The sequence below is a fragment of the Artemia sp. Qi Xiang Cuo genome, chromosome 7 (assembly GCF_049724085.1).
Source record: "Artemia sp. Qi Xiang Cuo chromosome 7, ASM4972408v1, whole genome shotgun sequence".
Lineage (NCBI taxonomy): Eukaryota > Metazoa > Arthropoda > Branchiopoda > Anostraca > Artemiidae > Artemia > Artemia sp. Qi Xiang Cuo.
In genome coordinates, this window is record NC_142800.1 from 41,755,472 (window position 1) to 41,768,106 (window position 12,635).

Genomic DNA, 12,635 nt, shown 5'->3' on the forward strand with positions numbered 1-12,635 from the left:
TTCAATACTGGGTTTTCCCTGGGTTTTGTTCTTTACTAGATATTTTTCAAAACATGTTTTTAAACTTTTGGTTTCTATGGGCTCTAGTTTGCTCCTATGGCTCTTTACCATAATAATGCTAGAGTGTTGCCTCTGATCTTTGTCTTGGTAACTTTTCGTGTTCTTTCCTTGATTTAAAAAATATTTTATTACTAGAAAAAAGCCGTCAGTTTAAAGGAGCCCAAGAGAGTTATTTTTAATTTAATTCTTTTTGTCTTTTGACAGTTACTGATTTCAAATTTTCACCAATTTTAGTATAGGTATAGTTTTATCACTGAATAGCTGAACTTTTGTTTTAGTGATTGTAATTTCTCCACTGACCTCAATTGTTTTCCTTTTAGTGTTAAAAGGAAATCTCAATTAGTATTGTTGTATTTTTGGGTAATTTTTTTTATTGCATTGTTTTCTGATGATAAATGCAAGTTTGGCAACGTTTGCTGGTGAGCATCATTATCAGAGTTTTTGGGGCAATAAAACCTTACTATCGTGAATCATGAATTGTGTGTCCAACTGTGTCAATGAAATGCCAAACATCTTTTATTGTCAGTGCTGAAACTTTTAGTTAAGCTTTTCTGGGATGATTCCTCATATCCATAGACTCAAACAAGAGCTTCGCCAACAAGAACTTAAATAAACCTGTGCAATATTTTCCAAAAATTAATTCCAAAAAAAAATAAATAAGAGATTTATTTGTCTATATGGATTGTTTCTATGATATTTCACAGGAATCTCCTAAAATTGTGTATTGTTTTCATTAAAGTATTTTTTCTTAGAAAACTAATGTTTGACATAACTGAAGAAACAGAATTAAGGAACTTACCAGATTCTGCTAAATGTACTCTTGGCAAGCTTCTTGATAAGGAAGGTATCTATCATTATCATGGAACAACTGGGACCCAAGAAGAGTGGAAGACATTGATGGCCCATATTCCTGAGTTTATGCCTGTTACATCTGATAATCTGATTCATGGGAAAAGAAAATATAAAATTGAACACATTCAGTATGTAAGAATTCTTTATTATATGACAAAATTAGGCTGCATTATCATGTTTTTAAAGAACATACCTAGAACAAAATTGTGGCATCTAGGCTTCAGCCCCCCCCCTGCCAAAATTAAAAAAATATATCGAAAATCATTGGTTTATTAAATTTTTATTGCCCTGACCAGAAATTTTATTCTTAGAACCCTCCCTCTAAATGGGTTAGACTTAATCTTTATTATGTCTTGATTTTATTGATTATCCACATAGAATCTTGTCTTCATACATGATTTTGCTTCTTATTGGGCTTGCTTGCTATATTAGACCATTCACTAATTATACTACCTCTCTCGTTTGTATTCTTATAGCCCAAACTTTGAGGACTGAAATATTCATGTTTTATGTTAACAGATAGATTCATACAAACATAGATTATTTTCTCCACTGTTCATGTAATCGTTTCTGTATTGGAAGGACCTGCCAACCATTAGGAGAGAGGTTGTCAGAATATAAACTATGATCAACAAATTCATGTAGGCTCCTAGGCATTTTTGAGCCAAAGGCTTGAGTATTTTGAATGTTTTTTGTGTATTTTGAAATTTGTCTATGACTTAAATGGAAACGTGCATTAATTGGGGGAAATTTATTTCCACCCCATTAACAATGATCTTTTTAATTCTGATTTTGTTTGTTTCGTCTTTTATAATTTTTTGTAACCTAATGGAAATTCAAATAATGCCAAGAGAATAATTAGCATTCAGAAAAGCTTTTAAAAAATAAATTCTTCATAAAAAATATTTTTTGCCAATTTATAAAATACACCTGTAAACGAACTCGTTCTAAATAACAATTCAATTCAATTTGTTCAAATAAAAATAAAAACATAACACCAATAATAAAAACGATCCTGGAAGCGAACTTGTTGAGGACCATAGCAACAAAAAATTGAAAATAAAGAAGAGAGAAAAAAGGAAAAAAGAAAGAGAAAACACAAGTAATTAAATCAAATTGATTAAAAATTTAGAGAACTATAATAAAAAAGATTAGTAACATTGTTATACAACGTGCGAAAACTTAGGGATAGCTCGACACAGGAGGGCATTATATTCCATTGAAGTATAGATTTACAAATGGGGGATCGCTGGGCGGAACTAGAGACACACTTGGGGACAATGAAGGAACGGTTGGATGAACGGAGACAGAGACCTTCAGAATTATTACTATTAAAATAAGATAATAATTGGGGAGGAAGATTTTTATGGTAAGCTGAGTATGCAAGGGATGGATTTAATTTTTTGGTAATTTGTTCAAAAGAGATAATACCAAAATCGGAGTACAAGTCCTGGATGGGATATAGTCGGGGCAGCCGAAAAACTGCTTTGACGGTACGGTTTTGGGCAGATTTTAATTTATTGGTAACTGAAGGATAAGTATTGCCCCAAACAGATCTGCAGTATGAGATATATGGGTAAATAAGACTAACAAAGGGTGACAAGGATATCGGGAGAAAGAAAATAATTAACACGATTAATGATACTTACCTGTCGCAAGATTATGGCTCTGATGTAGGAAGCATGTGTTACAAATGATAAGGAGGAGTCTATGTGGACACCAAGAAACTTGGCATCTTTGACCTGTGGGAGGAGATTGGTAGAATATTTGAGGCCAAGTGCTTCCTGAGCTTCATTTTTTTTTGTAAGAGGTTCAAAATAATACAACCTGACTTTTCTTGCTATTAATTGTCTTACAGTTAATGAGACGCCACTCCTATACTCTATTCAGAAGGATTTGAGTAGAGGTGACGACGGATGGTAAATTAGGGCCGGCGATGAAAAAGTTGCTATCATCAGAAAAAAATACTGGATACACTGATCAATCCAGGTCCATAACCAAATCGTTAATATAAAGGAGAAAAAGTATTGGACCAAGAACAGAGCCTTGCGGGACAACCCTCCGGACAGGTAGGGGATGCAAAGTCACCCCTATCAGACTCACACTCGGTACTCTACCAGAGGGATAAGAGCCGAACCATGAGAAAAGAACTCTACGAATCCCTACGTTGTTGAGTTTACTTAATAAAACACCGTGATCAACCATGCCAAAGGCCTTAGAAAAATCCAGAAATAAGCCCAATACAGTATTTTTAAGGTCAAGTTAGGAGCGTATAAACTGTGTGGCGTCGATAAGTGCATGACCAGTTGAAAATTTGGAACGGAAACCATATTGGTGAGGAGAAATTAACAAATCTGAAGGATGAATCCAAAATAAAAAGGAAGAAAGACGTCGGAAGATAATTTTCTCGAACACTTTAGATATAACTAGGAGAAGTGAGATTGGACGATAATTACTTACGATAATTGCTGACTTAAATATTTCTGGAAAGACTCCATTGGTCATAGACCCGTTTGCTATGTGTACAATGGGCTCATAAACGTAGGAAGATACGGTCTTAAGAAGCTTATTACTTATGCCAAAGAAGTCAGGTGTACTACTATTAGACAGAGATTTGATAACTTGAAGCACCTCTTTACTATCAGTTGGAGAGAAAAACATGGATCTGGGATTTTTGCTAGGGTGTACTGACTGGGAAGGGGAACAGGAGTTAGCATTTGGAATATTGGTGAAATAATTATTAAAAGCATCCGGTACTGAAATTGGGTCAATTAATCTGCCATTGATGTCCTTAAGGTTAATAGGTACAGATCTTGAATTCTTTTTTTTTTTAAAGAATTTCATTTATTATGGACCAAATTTTTTGCAAGTTCCCCTTGCAGTGAGAGATTTTTGAATAATAACAATCTTCTTTTTACTTCCCGGACGAGTTTGGTATATAAGTTTTGTATTTTTATAATTAGTTAGGTCATAACGCTACTGGTTTTGCAAGCTAACTTATATAGGCTATTTGTACGGTATGAAGAGATTATCAGGCTATTGGACATCCAGGGGCGTACATGGGTAGTTTTTCGGTTTGATTTACGGACTGGAAAGGTTGAACTGATAAGATCACTCAGTCCCTGTGTAAAACCATTTGGGGCTAAATTAAAATCCTGATTATCCAAAACCTTGGACCAGTCAAAGGATTTCAAACGATCTGTGAACCGGTTCATATTCACAGTATTATATATTCTATTAGACGTAGCGGTATTAGTTCTAGATGGTTGAGTAGTTGGTAGGAAAAGATAGATTGGAAAGTGGTCTGACAGGTCAGAGAATATTATTTTGGAGGACAGGTGGTTTCCCAGGGAAGTGGATACAAAAATTTTATCAATTAAAGTAGTTTGTAGACCTAATAGGATCAACTCTAGTAGGACAAAGGATTGTGGGAAGAAGACCACTTGAGGTAAATGTTTCAAGGAAGGTATCACAATCATTATTATTGGTAACATTTATTAAATTACAATTGGAGTCCCCAAAAACTATTGCCTTCTTTTGTGGTAAATTATTAAAACTAGAAAAATCTCAAACAGATTACAAAAGAAAGGTGTCGGAAATGAGGATGGTTTATAAAACAATGAAAAAATAAAAGAACTCTCGTCAACAGTTATGTCTACGATTATTGAATAAATGCATCTATTATTTCTAGGTTGCGAGAATAAAGATTCACAGTCTAATAGCCTGGTGAATTTTAGACTTGACCGGATGTAAAGAGAAATGCCGCGAGAGGACTTGGTTAATTTTCTTTCAATATGAATAGCTTGAAAGCCAGGGAAGGAAATGTCATTAGTATCATAAATTTCTGAAAACCACGTCTCCGTTATTCCAATACGTCGAAAGGGCAGTAACCGTTAATTAAAATTAAATATTTGAAATTAGCCCACTTATCCTGTATGCTTCTGATGTTAAAGCAAATTACATTAAGTTTGGTCTCTTCCATTAGCTTAGGTTTTACATTTTTTACAAAATCAAAAGTGTCGAGATATTCACAGTTAATTTGGTTTAAGGGGCTATCGGGGCTAGCTAAGGGGTTGGTGGGCAAATTATTTTGGTCATCGCAATAGTTAAAAACAACATTATTGCATAGTGATAAATTCGCGAGAAACGTAAAATCTTGTATAATAAACATTTAAATATCCATTTTGGTCTGAGTTTCATCATTTCCTTGATTTGAATATTGGAATTCTTCTTCCGCCGACGAAATTTCATTGGTGGTAATTTTGGACTGGGATGAAAAGTTTGCCATTTTTTTCTTAGATTTCTTGCCTTTGACTAGGGCAGTGGCACCGACTACCGTCTTGGGGGTTCTGGCATTGTCAGAGCCTGTATTAATTTGATTTGCAGTTGAGTCAACAGGCTTAACTAGCTTCGCTGTGGAATCTATGTCCTTTTTGATGGTAGATAGTTGAGCTATAGGTGTTTGTAAGATATCATCACCTAGGAGTTTAGTGATAGCTTTCTGCTTGAGAATATTTTTGGTTTCCTCAGGTTCATTACTAACCTCAATTAAGTGACTGACTGTGAGATAAGTTGCAAGCCTTTGTCATTCTTGGCTACTTTCAGATGGAGGGTATGATGTTGAAGTAAATTTAGGTAAGGGATGGGGGGACTGACTAGAACCTTGAGTATGAACATTGTTTGCCTCTTTTGGAAATGATATTGTCTTTGTTTCTTCTACAGCAACTGTTGCTTGGCTTCTACTGGGCCGATGGGGTGTGGGTTGCCGAGGGATTCTTGCAGCTACAACTGAGTAACATAGGTTCATTTTATCCGATGTTCTAAAGATTACGACTCGCTTTCGGTGAGCCGAGCAAGATTGTTTTTGGAGGGCTGTGTGTCCCTTAGGGTTACTGCAGAAAGTGTCTGCAGAATTTTGCAGAAAGGACTGCAGAAACTGCAGAAAGGGTCTGACTCAGGGCATTCACTAATTGCGTAGCCTGTTTTCCCACACTTAAGGCAAGATGGACGGCACTGTTTGCAGTGTTGTTTGCTGTGGCCGTGGGCCAGACAAGTGGAGCATTGTAGGGGCTTAGGCTTATAAGTCTTGTAAAAAAAGGACCTACGGTACAAGAATATTTCTCTGTTTAGCTCAATTTTGCAGGAAATGAGGATTGAACGGCTTGGGTGAAGGACTCCTTCTTTTTTTTAAACTTAGCCTTATTGCAGTTGAAGGATTGATGAGAAGGCCTGAAGAATCTATTAATTCAGTTTGTATTTTCTTCACTTTTACACTGGTAAAAACACCATACAGCACATACTTGTGTAACTTTTCCACATCTTTTTTTGTGGCTAAAATTTTTGATCCATCAAGAATTATTTCTTTGGATTTTGACAGCACATGGTCTTCCCCCTGAGAAGACGCAAAGTAAATATCAATAGACTCGTCCTGCTTGAAAACAAGTTCGAAATTTACCTTGGCGATCAGAAAGACAGCTTTCCCATTTTGCATTATTCAATCTTTCGAAAAGGTTGGCCATTGGTTTTCTTGATTGAGACAGTATAATAATTGGGGTAATCGGTAGTACTAGTTTCTGGGACACTTGAAGTGAGGGGTTGCACTATCACTGGCGAGCGAGTTTCATCCTTCTTCCTCTTTTTGCCTGGCGTCTCACCTCGTTCATTAGAGTTAGTTGCGGCTAAGGCCTGAATGCCTGGCAAGTGCTAACTGTTTTGGACCGCGTATTTGGGGGGAGGGGGTCTAGGAAGAGTTTTAGAAGTAGGTTAGAATGGCGAATGACCAAGGGTTTCAGTGGGAGTATCCTTCTCGGGTGGTAGCCTTAGGGGCTGCTTTTTTCCCTACATTTATTCCGACGAGACACTGCAGATTCATGAACTGTTAATCAATCTTAATTCAAGGTTACTTGACCAAAAGTAAATATGACAATTTATAAACAGCGATAACACCAATATATTCAATGTTAAGTAGGTTAATCACTGGCAGACAATATCCAGATGGTTTTCTGATGGCAATGAACAATTAATATTCAGTTATGGAACTAAATTATTCACTATGATAAATAATAACTCACTTTGTATGAAGTGAGCAATCCCTCACAATTAAATCCTTAAGTTAATTACGCAATTTAACACAGTACAGTACAAAAGATAATCTGATTAGGTTCGTAAGTTAGTTCTTTTTAGTTCAGATACTAAACTCATAGTGTAGTAGTTTTCATTACTGTTGTCTAATATGTATGTCTTGTATAGTAGTGTAGTAGTTTTCATTACCGTTGTCTAATATGTACAGTATGTCTTGTCTGATGCACAGGCACATATCTTGTGCGTAGTTAAGTACTTTATTACGTTTTTTTGCCCTTTGAATTCTACTGTAATAAAGGGTTTGCAAAGGACCAAAGGCACCAGCCCAGTTTGAAATCTTCTTTTATAACTTGTGCTAATATGATAAATAAACATTAACTATATTTGAGTATTATGTCTAACATTTATATCAATTCAGTTTGTTTTTTTTTCATAGAAAGTGGAAATATAAACATTTCTTGATTTATGTTCGATGGTACCTACAAAGAAAGAGACAAACATAAGGATGACATACGTTTTCTGGTCGCCTTTGGCACCGAGCAAATTTCGAACCTTTTGGTTTGTAGGCAAGTGGGTTTATAGCAGGAGGGAGGAACAAGCCGCCGATCCTAGCCCCACCCAAATGCTATGGTATTTACAATTATTTTCATAAGACTCACTTGTCTTTTTCCGTTTTGATAGATTCCCCCCCCCCCTGCACACACACACACAAGCATCAATCTGTTGAATATGGTGGGCTAGGTAGGCCCCTAGCCCAAATACTTATCAGATCAATGTCCTTTTGTTATTTTTATAATTTGTCGTCTTGCTTCCTTCCTTTTTCTTTTACCTTACCTCAATTACCTTAATTCGCTATTCGGAGCGAAATAAGGACCAATGTTGGATCTCTTTGGCTCCGCTGTTGAGATGGCAGTCAAAACGTTTCACACAGAATATAAAAGAACAAGGTTGTGACTGTGTTTACAGCCCAGTGACATGCTTTCCGACTACGAGTGTGCTAGGATAGATGCAATTTAAGCTCACTATGTAATGGTGACCACAGATAGGTATGATCAAGGGCACCATTCTTCTGTAGTTTTGAGTTCACACCACTGCACAAAATCAATTTCTGATAGAGTATGCAAGTTGGTTGGGTATGACAAGCAGCAGAAGCATCCTAGCACAACTATTTTTTATATACATATATATTAATCACTATTTATAAGACACAGATGATGGGCAGCTCCAGTTGTATTTTGGAGGTTTGGCTTCCCATTCTTTGTCGAGTCTCCTTTTACAAACTTCAGCTGATGTTGAAGACACTGTCTCCTTGCTTAAATGGTTCCAATCATTAATGACCCTTTGGCTTAAGAAGTCTTGTCTGATTCTACAGTCAACTCTGGGCTTATGAAGCTTCTTAGAACGACCTTGTGTTTGTCTCTCGTTAAGTAACTGGGTAAAGAACTTATTTTGGGGTTGGTTTACAAATTTATATGTGAGCACTTGCGTCAGAAGATCAAAAATAGGAGTTTTAGGTTAGATAGCCTTTCACTATATGGCTTCTCACCAAGTCCAGAGATACACTTGGTGGCCCTCCTTTGTACACCTTCATTCAACTGTATACCACCTTTGTAAAAAGGACCAGCAAGGCAAGTTTCAAAGTCAAGAACTGGTCTCACAATTACCTTGTATAGCTTCAAGGAGATTCCATGTGATAGGCTAGTATGTCTTCTTTTAATAAGTCCAAGGCTAGAATTTGCTTTGGAAACAGTTTGTCCAAAGTATTCAAGGAAAAGAACGTTTCTTATTTAATACTTTTACGAAACCCTGACTAATGATGACTCAGAACCCATGATATTTTTGTCTCTTTTTGGTCTGGACTTTGATTTGGAACAACTGTTATTATTTAAATTTTACCTTGTTTAGAGATAGATTTGTCCTGAAATGAAGAGGCGTAAATTTATCATTTTCGTTGGTTGTGGGCTATTTCCTCGTAGTGTACTTGGCATGTTGGTGTGGAACTTGAATCTTCAAATTTGTCAAATTCGTTTTTCCTGCTTAGGCTTTTGCTTTTAAATTATGTAGGAAATTTACGCATCTTCATTTGAATAAATCTCATTTTTTTATTCCGCTCCCTATTCATAGAATTATTGGTGAGAAGTGAATTCAAGTTCAGCTATAAAATAGAGTAGCTAGTTATGGATATTATTTATTTAAAAATACTTCAAATCAAGAATGTATTCCAGCCTCTTTCACATGCAGTTTTTCAGTAGAGTTAATTTGTTTAATTTATCTTTCTCCATTTAGGATGATTGAAGAAGAGAGCAGGCGTCGAGGATTGCCTCCATTTAAGCTTCTCTTGGGAGAATGGGGAACAAGTGGCAGAAAGAGACCAAAAGTGGGGGATCTTACTCTATTGATGAAAGCCCTAGATATGCATAGAGCTGCATCTTATTTAACACGAGAGCTATTGAAATGTACGTTTTGTTTTTATTTGTATTTTTTAATGTCAAAATGACCAGCTTCAACTTCCATGTTGCAAGAATAAACTCTTTAAATAAACTATAAGGTCTTTTCACCGAGCGATCTCTCTAAACCAACATATGATAATAAGTCCTTAGTTAGACTTAACGATCTGTAAACCGAAATAATTCTTATTTGGATATGCTTGAACTATTAAAGTCCTTAATATAAATTTTTTTTTTTTCTGAAACAATAAAGTAATATATTATTTTAACTGAGCAATTCTTACCGTATATTTAATAACTTTTGTTTTGCTTTAAGCAATTCAGCTTTTGAACCAATATAGGAATTTTATTTTGACCTTAAAAAAAAAAAAAAAAAAAATCAGTTTTAAGGATCGTGTAAAAAGGGTCTTATGCACACAGATTTCTTTTTACTTCTTTTAAAAAAGCGTTTCTAAAGTCCTTGAATAAGTTATCGCTCTTTCTTAAAAGATGACATTAACAGCACTTCCGTAAATAAAGTTTCAAATGATGAAGCATATGCAAGGAAAAACTAGTTATATAACCTTGTATAGTTGTACACTATTGCGTAAACAAATTTTTTTTATTGGTTTTGAAAATATCAGAGTATCGCTTATCATGTTTCATGGTGAATTACTGGGCTGAGCAGTACTTCCATTCTAAAAAAAAAATACAAGAAATGGATTGATTCTTGGATAGCCTCGAAACAGGTATCGCTCTTCCTGTTTGGAATTCATGTACTACCAGAAAGATGTGAAAAAGTTGTCTCTAGTGACAGGCAATACTTTAGGTGAAATGTTTTTTACCTTGGATTTTAGATACCGTAAAGCATTTATTAAAAAAAAAATTAAAATTTATTCATATACCTTTTATTTGGTAAGATCAAAGGCTAAGAATTGAACCTCTTCAGAAGGAGACACGCTAGAACAGAAAGAGACACATTTTTAGATTGATAATTTTGTGCTCATTTTCATGGTTTGGTTCGCGTTTATGACAATTCAATCGCAGAATCCCTCTAGTGGTCTCATACAGCCGTAGGCTATGTAGAAAAAGTAGCATAATTGTTGATAAAAACTGATTAAAAAATGATAAATAGTATAACCAGGAAAATATTCCCTGTATAACCAGGGAAATATGATTCATTGATAATTGCTGTATATTAAAAAAAAAAGAATTTCCTAATTTTTTTGGTTAGTCTTTTTGCGTAACCTGGAAATATATATGACCATTAGAGCTTAGAGCCCAAGTTAGACCATTATGTTGCTTAGGGCTAGGTGGGCTGAAGTAACTTCTAACTAGGGTGGTTGGGGAAAATTTTTCAAAAACGTGAACCAAGCCATGAAAATAAGTATAAAATTACCAATCTAAAATGTTGGTATTTTTTTCTGGCATGTCTCCTTCTGAAGAGGTCCAAATCTTTACCTTTAACAAATCGAATCTGTAAAATAATAGCTCTGTAGAGGTATAATTTTTAAAACGTGGTTTTTATCAGTCCACGGTCATCTCTATCAAACTCTGTCGAGCTCGCTTAGTAGCTGCAATAAAGAGATCTCCAATCCTAAAAATTTGTATTGTTGAAATACTCCCAGACCGATTCATTTTGTGTTCTAACTAGCTTTCTCTTTTAATTTGATAATAAATTCCTGGTCCCATGTTGGATTCCCAATAATACAGAGGGCTTGAGGCTTCAGGGGGACGGGAATGGGTTTTTCTTTCTAGCCAAAGGAACCTTAGGACTAAAAATTCGACCATTTATAAACCAAAGTATACAGATTCTCACGCCTTTCCATAGAGCTTTTTGAAAGTTTCCTAACTATTCTCAGACACGCTATATAGATGACTTTGTCCTTCTGTTCTTCGTAATGATTTAATTATTTTATGTCATAGATGATACTCCGCCTGAAACCGAAGACGAACTTGAAAAGGTGATGCTTAATCTTGAAGGATTTGAGCCCCAGTTTACTGATCTTACCATCAGCGAAGCAAAAAAATATATCCTAGAAGAAGATGAAATTGACATTGAATCTAATTGTAAGTATTAAATTAGAAAATCAGTTATCGTGATTTAACATTCAGTAATCAGCAATTTTATATACTGGATGTACATACAGAAACATCATGTTTTTAGCTCGTTTTCTGTAACAAAGAAATAAAAATCAGAACATAGTTGTCTCAAGTTGTAGAACATAGAACGTAGTTATAGAAAATAAAACATCCCACCTTAACATGAGTCCCTGAACCAACATGTAAAAGAGTGGGTTTGTATTTGAAGTGGCAAAGGCAAGGGAGCTTTGGTCCCCCTCTCAGCGGAATTTTAAAATTTAAACTTTCTTACGATTTCTTTGGATTATCCTCTCCCCCTCCCCGTCTTTCCTCTGAAATAAATGTGTATATATTTAAAAGAGGCCTTAAGCTAATTCTTCCCTCTCATCTAGTCTTTGTTTGTTATAAGATTTAGTTTTCTTTTGTTTCTTATTATAAACATAAATTTAGGGATCTGCAGATAACTCAATAACTAAAGAAAGAGTCAGGGTAAGGGATATTTTGTTGCCTTGCATGCTATTGATTTTAAGAATTTAGCCTTTTTTTTATTTCCATTGAAATATTTAATTGGAACTGTTTCAAACAGGATTGAACCTCCCGAACCAACTTGTTTCTGAATCTGAACGGGTTTTCCAGCGAAAGAAAATACCTTTAAAAGTCAGTCATATAATCAAGCCAATACGTTTTTTTTGTCAGATTTGACTCATAATTTTCAATATTACGGCTAATTCTTGTGGCTTTTTGGAATTCTACGCTCCCCCCCCCCCCGCCTTGGCACCTCGAGAAATAAGTTTTTTACTATATTTGTGCCTGCTTTGAAATCTCGAACTATTTTATGAAATCCAACCCACATGTGGACTTGGTAGAGATCCGGCATATTTCAACCCAGTACATGCGTAACTAGGTACATGTGTAAATTAATTTCCAATCTGTCTTCATTCTCATTAATTTTTGTGGACTAACCCTGTAATATTGGTGTTACCGATGATAATTCCCTTCTTATGACAGGAGAAACTTTGTGTGAAACATTAAGTATAATATTAATATGTTTACCGACACAAAATGGGGTGCATGGGAACTTGGGGACCCTAATCCCAATTAGCCTTCCTTCTGAAAGTTGAGTGGTGGTTGTGG

General features: G+C 35.4%; 1 protein-coding gene across 4 annotated transcripts in view; it reads left to right on the top strand.

The window, feature by feature from the left end:
• Nucleotides 1–803: 803 nt before the first annotated feature.
• Nucleotides 804–12,635, top strand: part of LOC148950284 (uncharacterized) — a 57,648-nt gene continuing 45,816 nt past the window's right edge. For 3 of the 4 annotated variants that reach the window (XM_089092281.1, XM_089092283.1, XM_089092282.1), the window contains exons 1-3: nucleotides 804–1,040; nucleotides 9,280–9,449; nucleotides 11,346–11,489. In XM_089092281.1, coding sequence (XP_088948407.1) covers nucleotides 820–1,040; nucleotides 9,280–9,449; nucleotides 11,346–11,489 — 535 coding nt within the window. In that variant the 5' untranslated portion in view covers nucleotides 804–819. Of the gene's footprint in view, nucleotides 1,045–9,279; nucleotides 9,450–11,345; nucleotides 11,490–12,635 lie in introns of all 4 variants that reach the window. The other variant, XM_089092284.1, reaches the window with a different exon arrangement.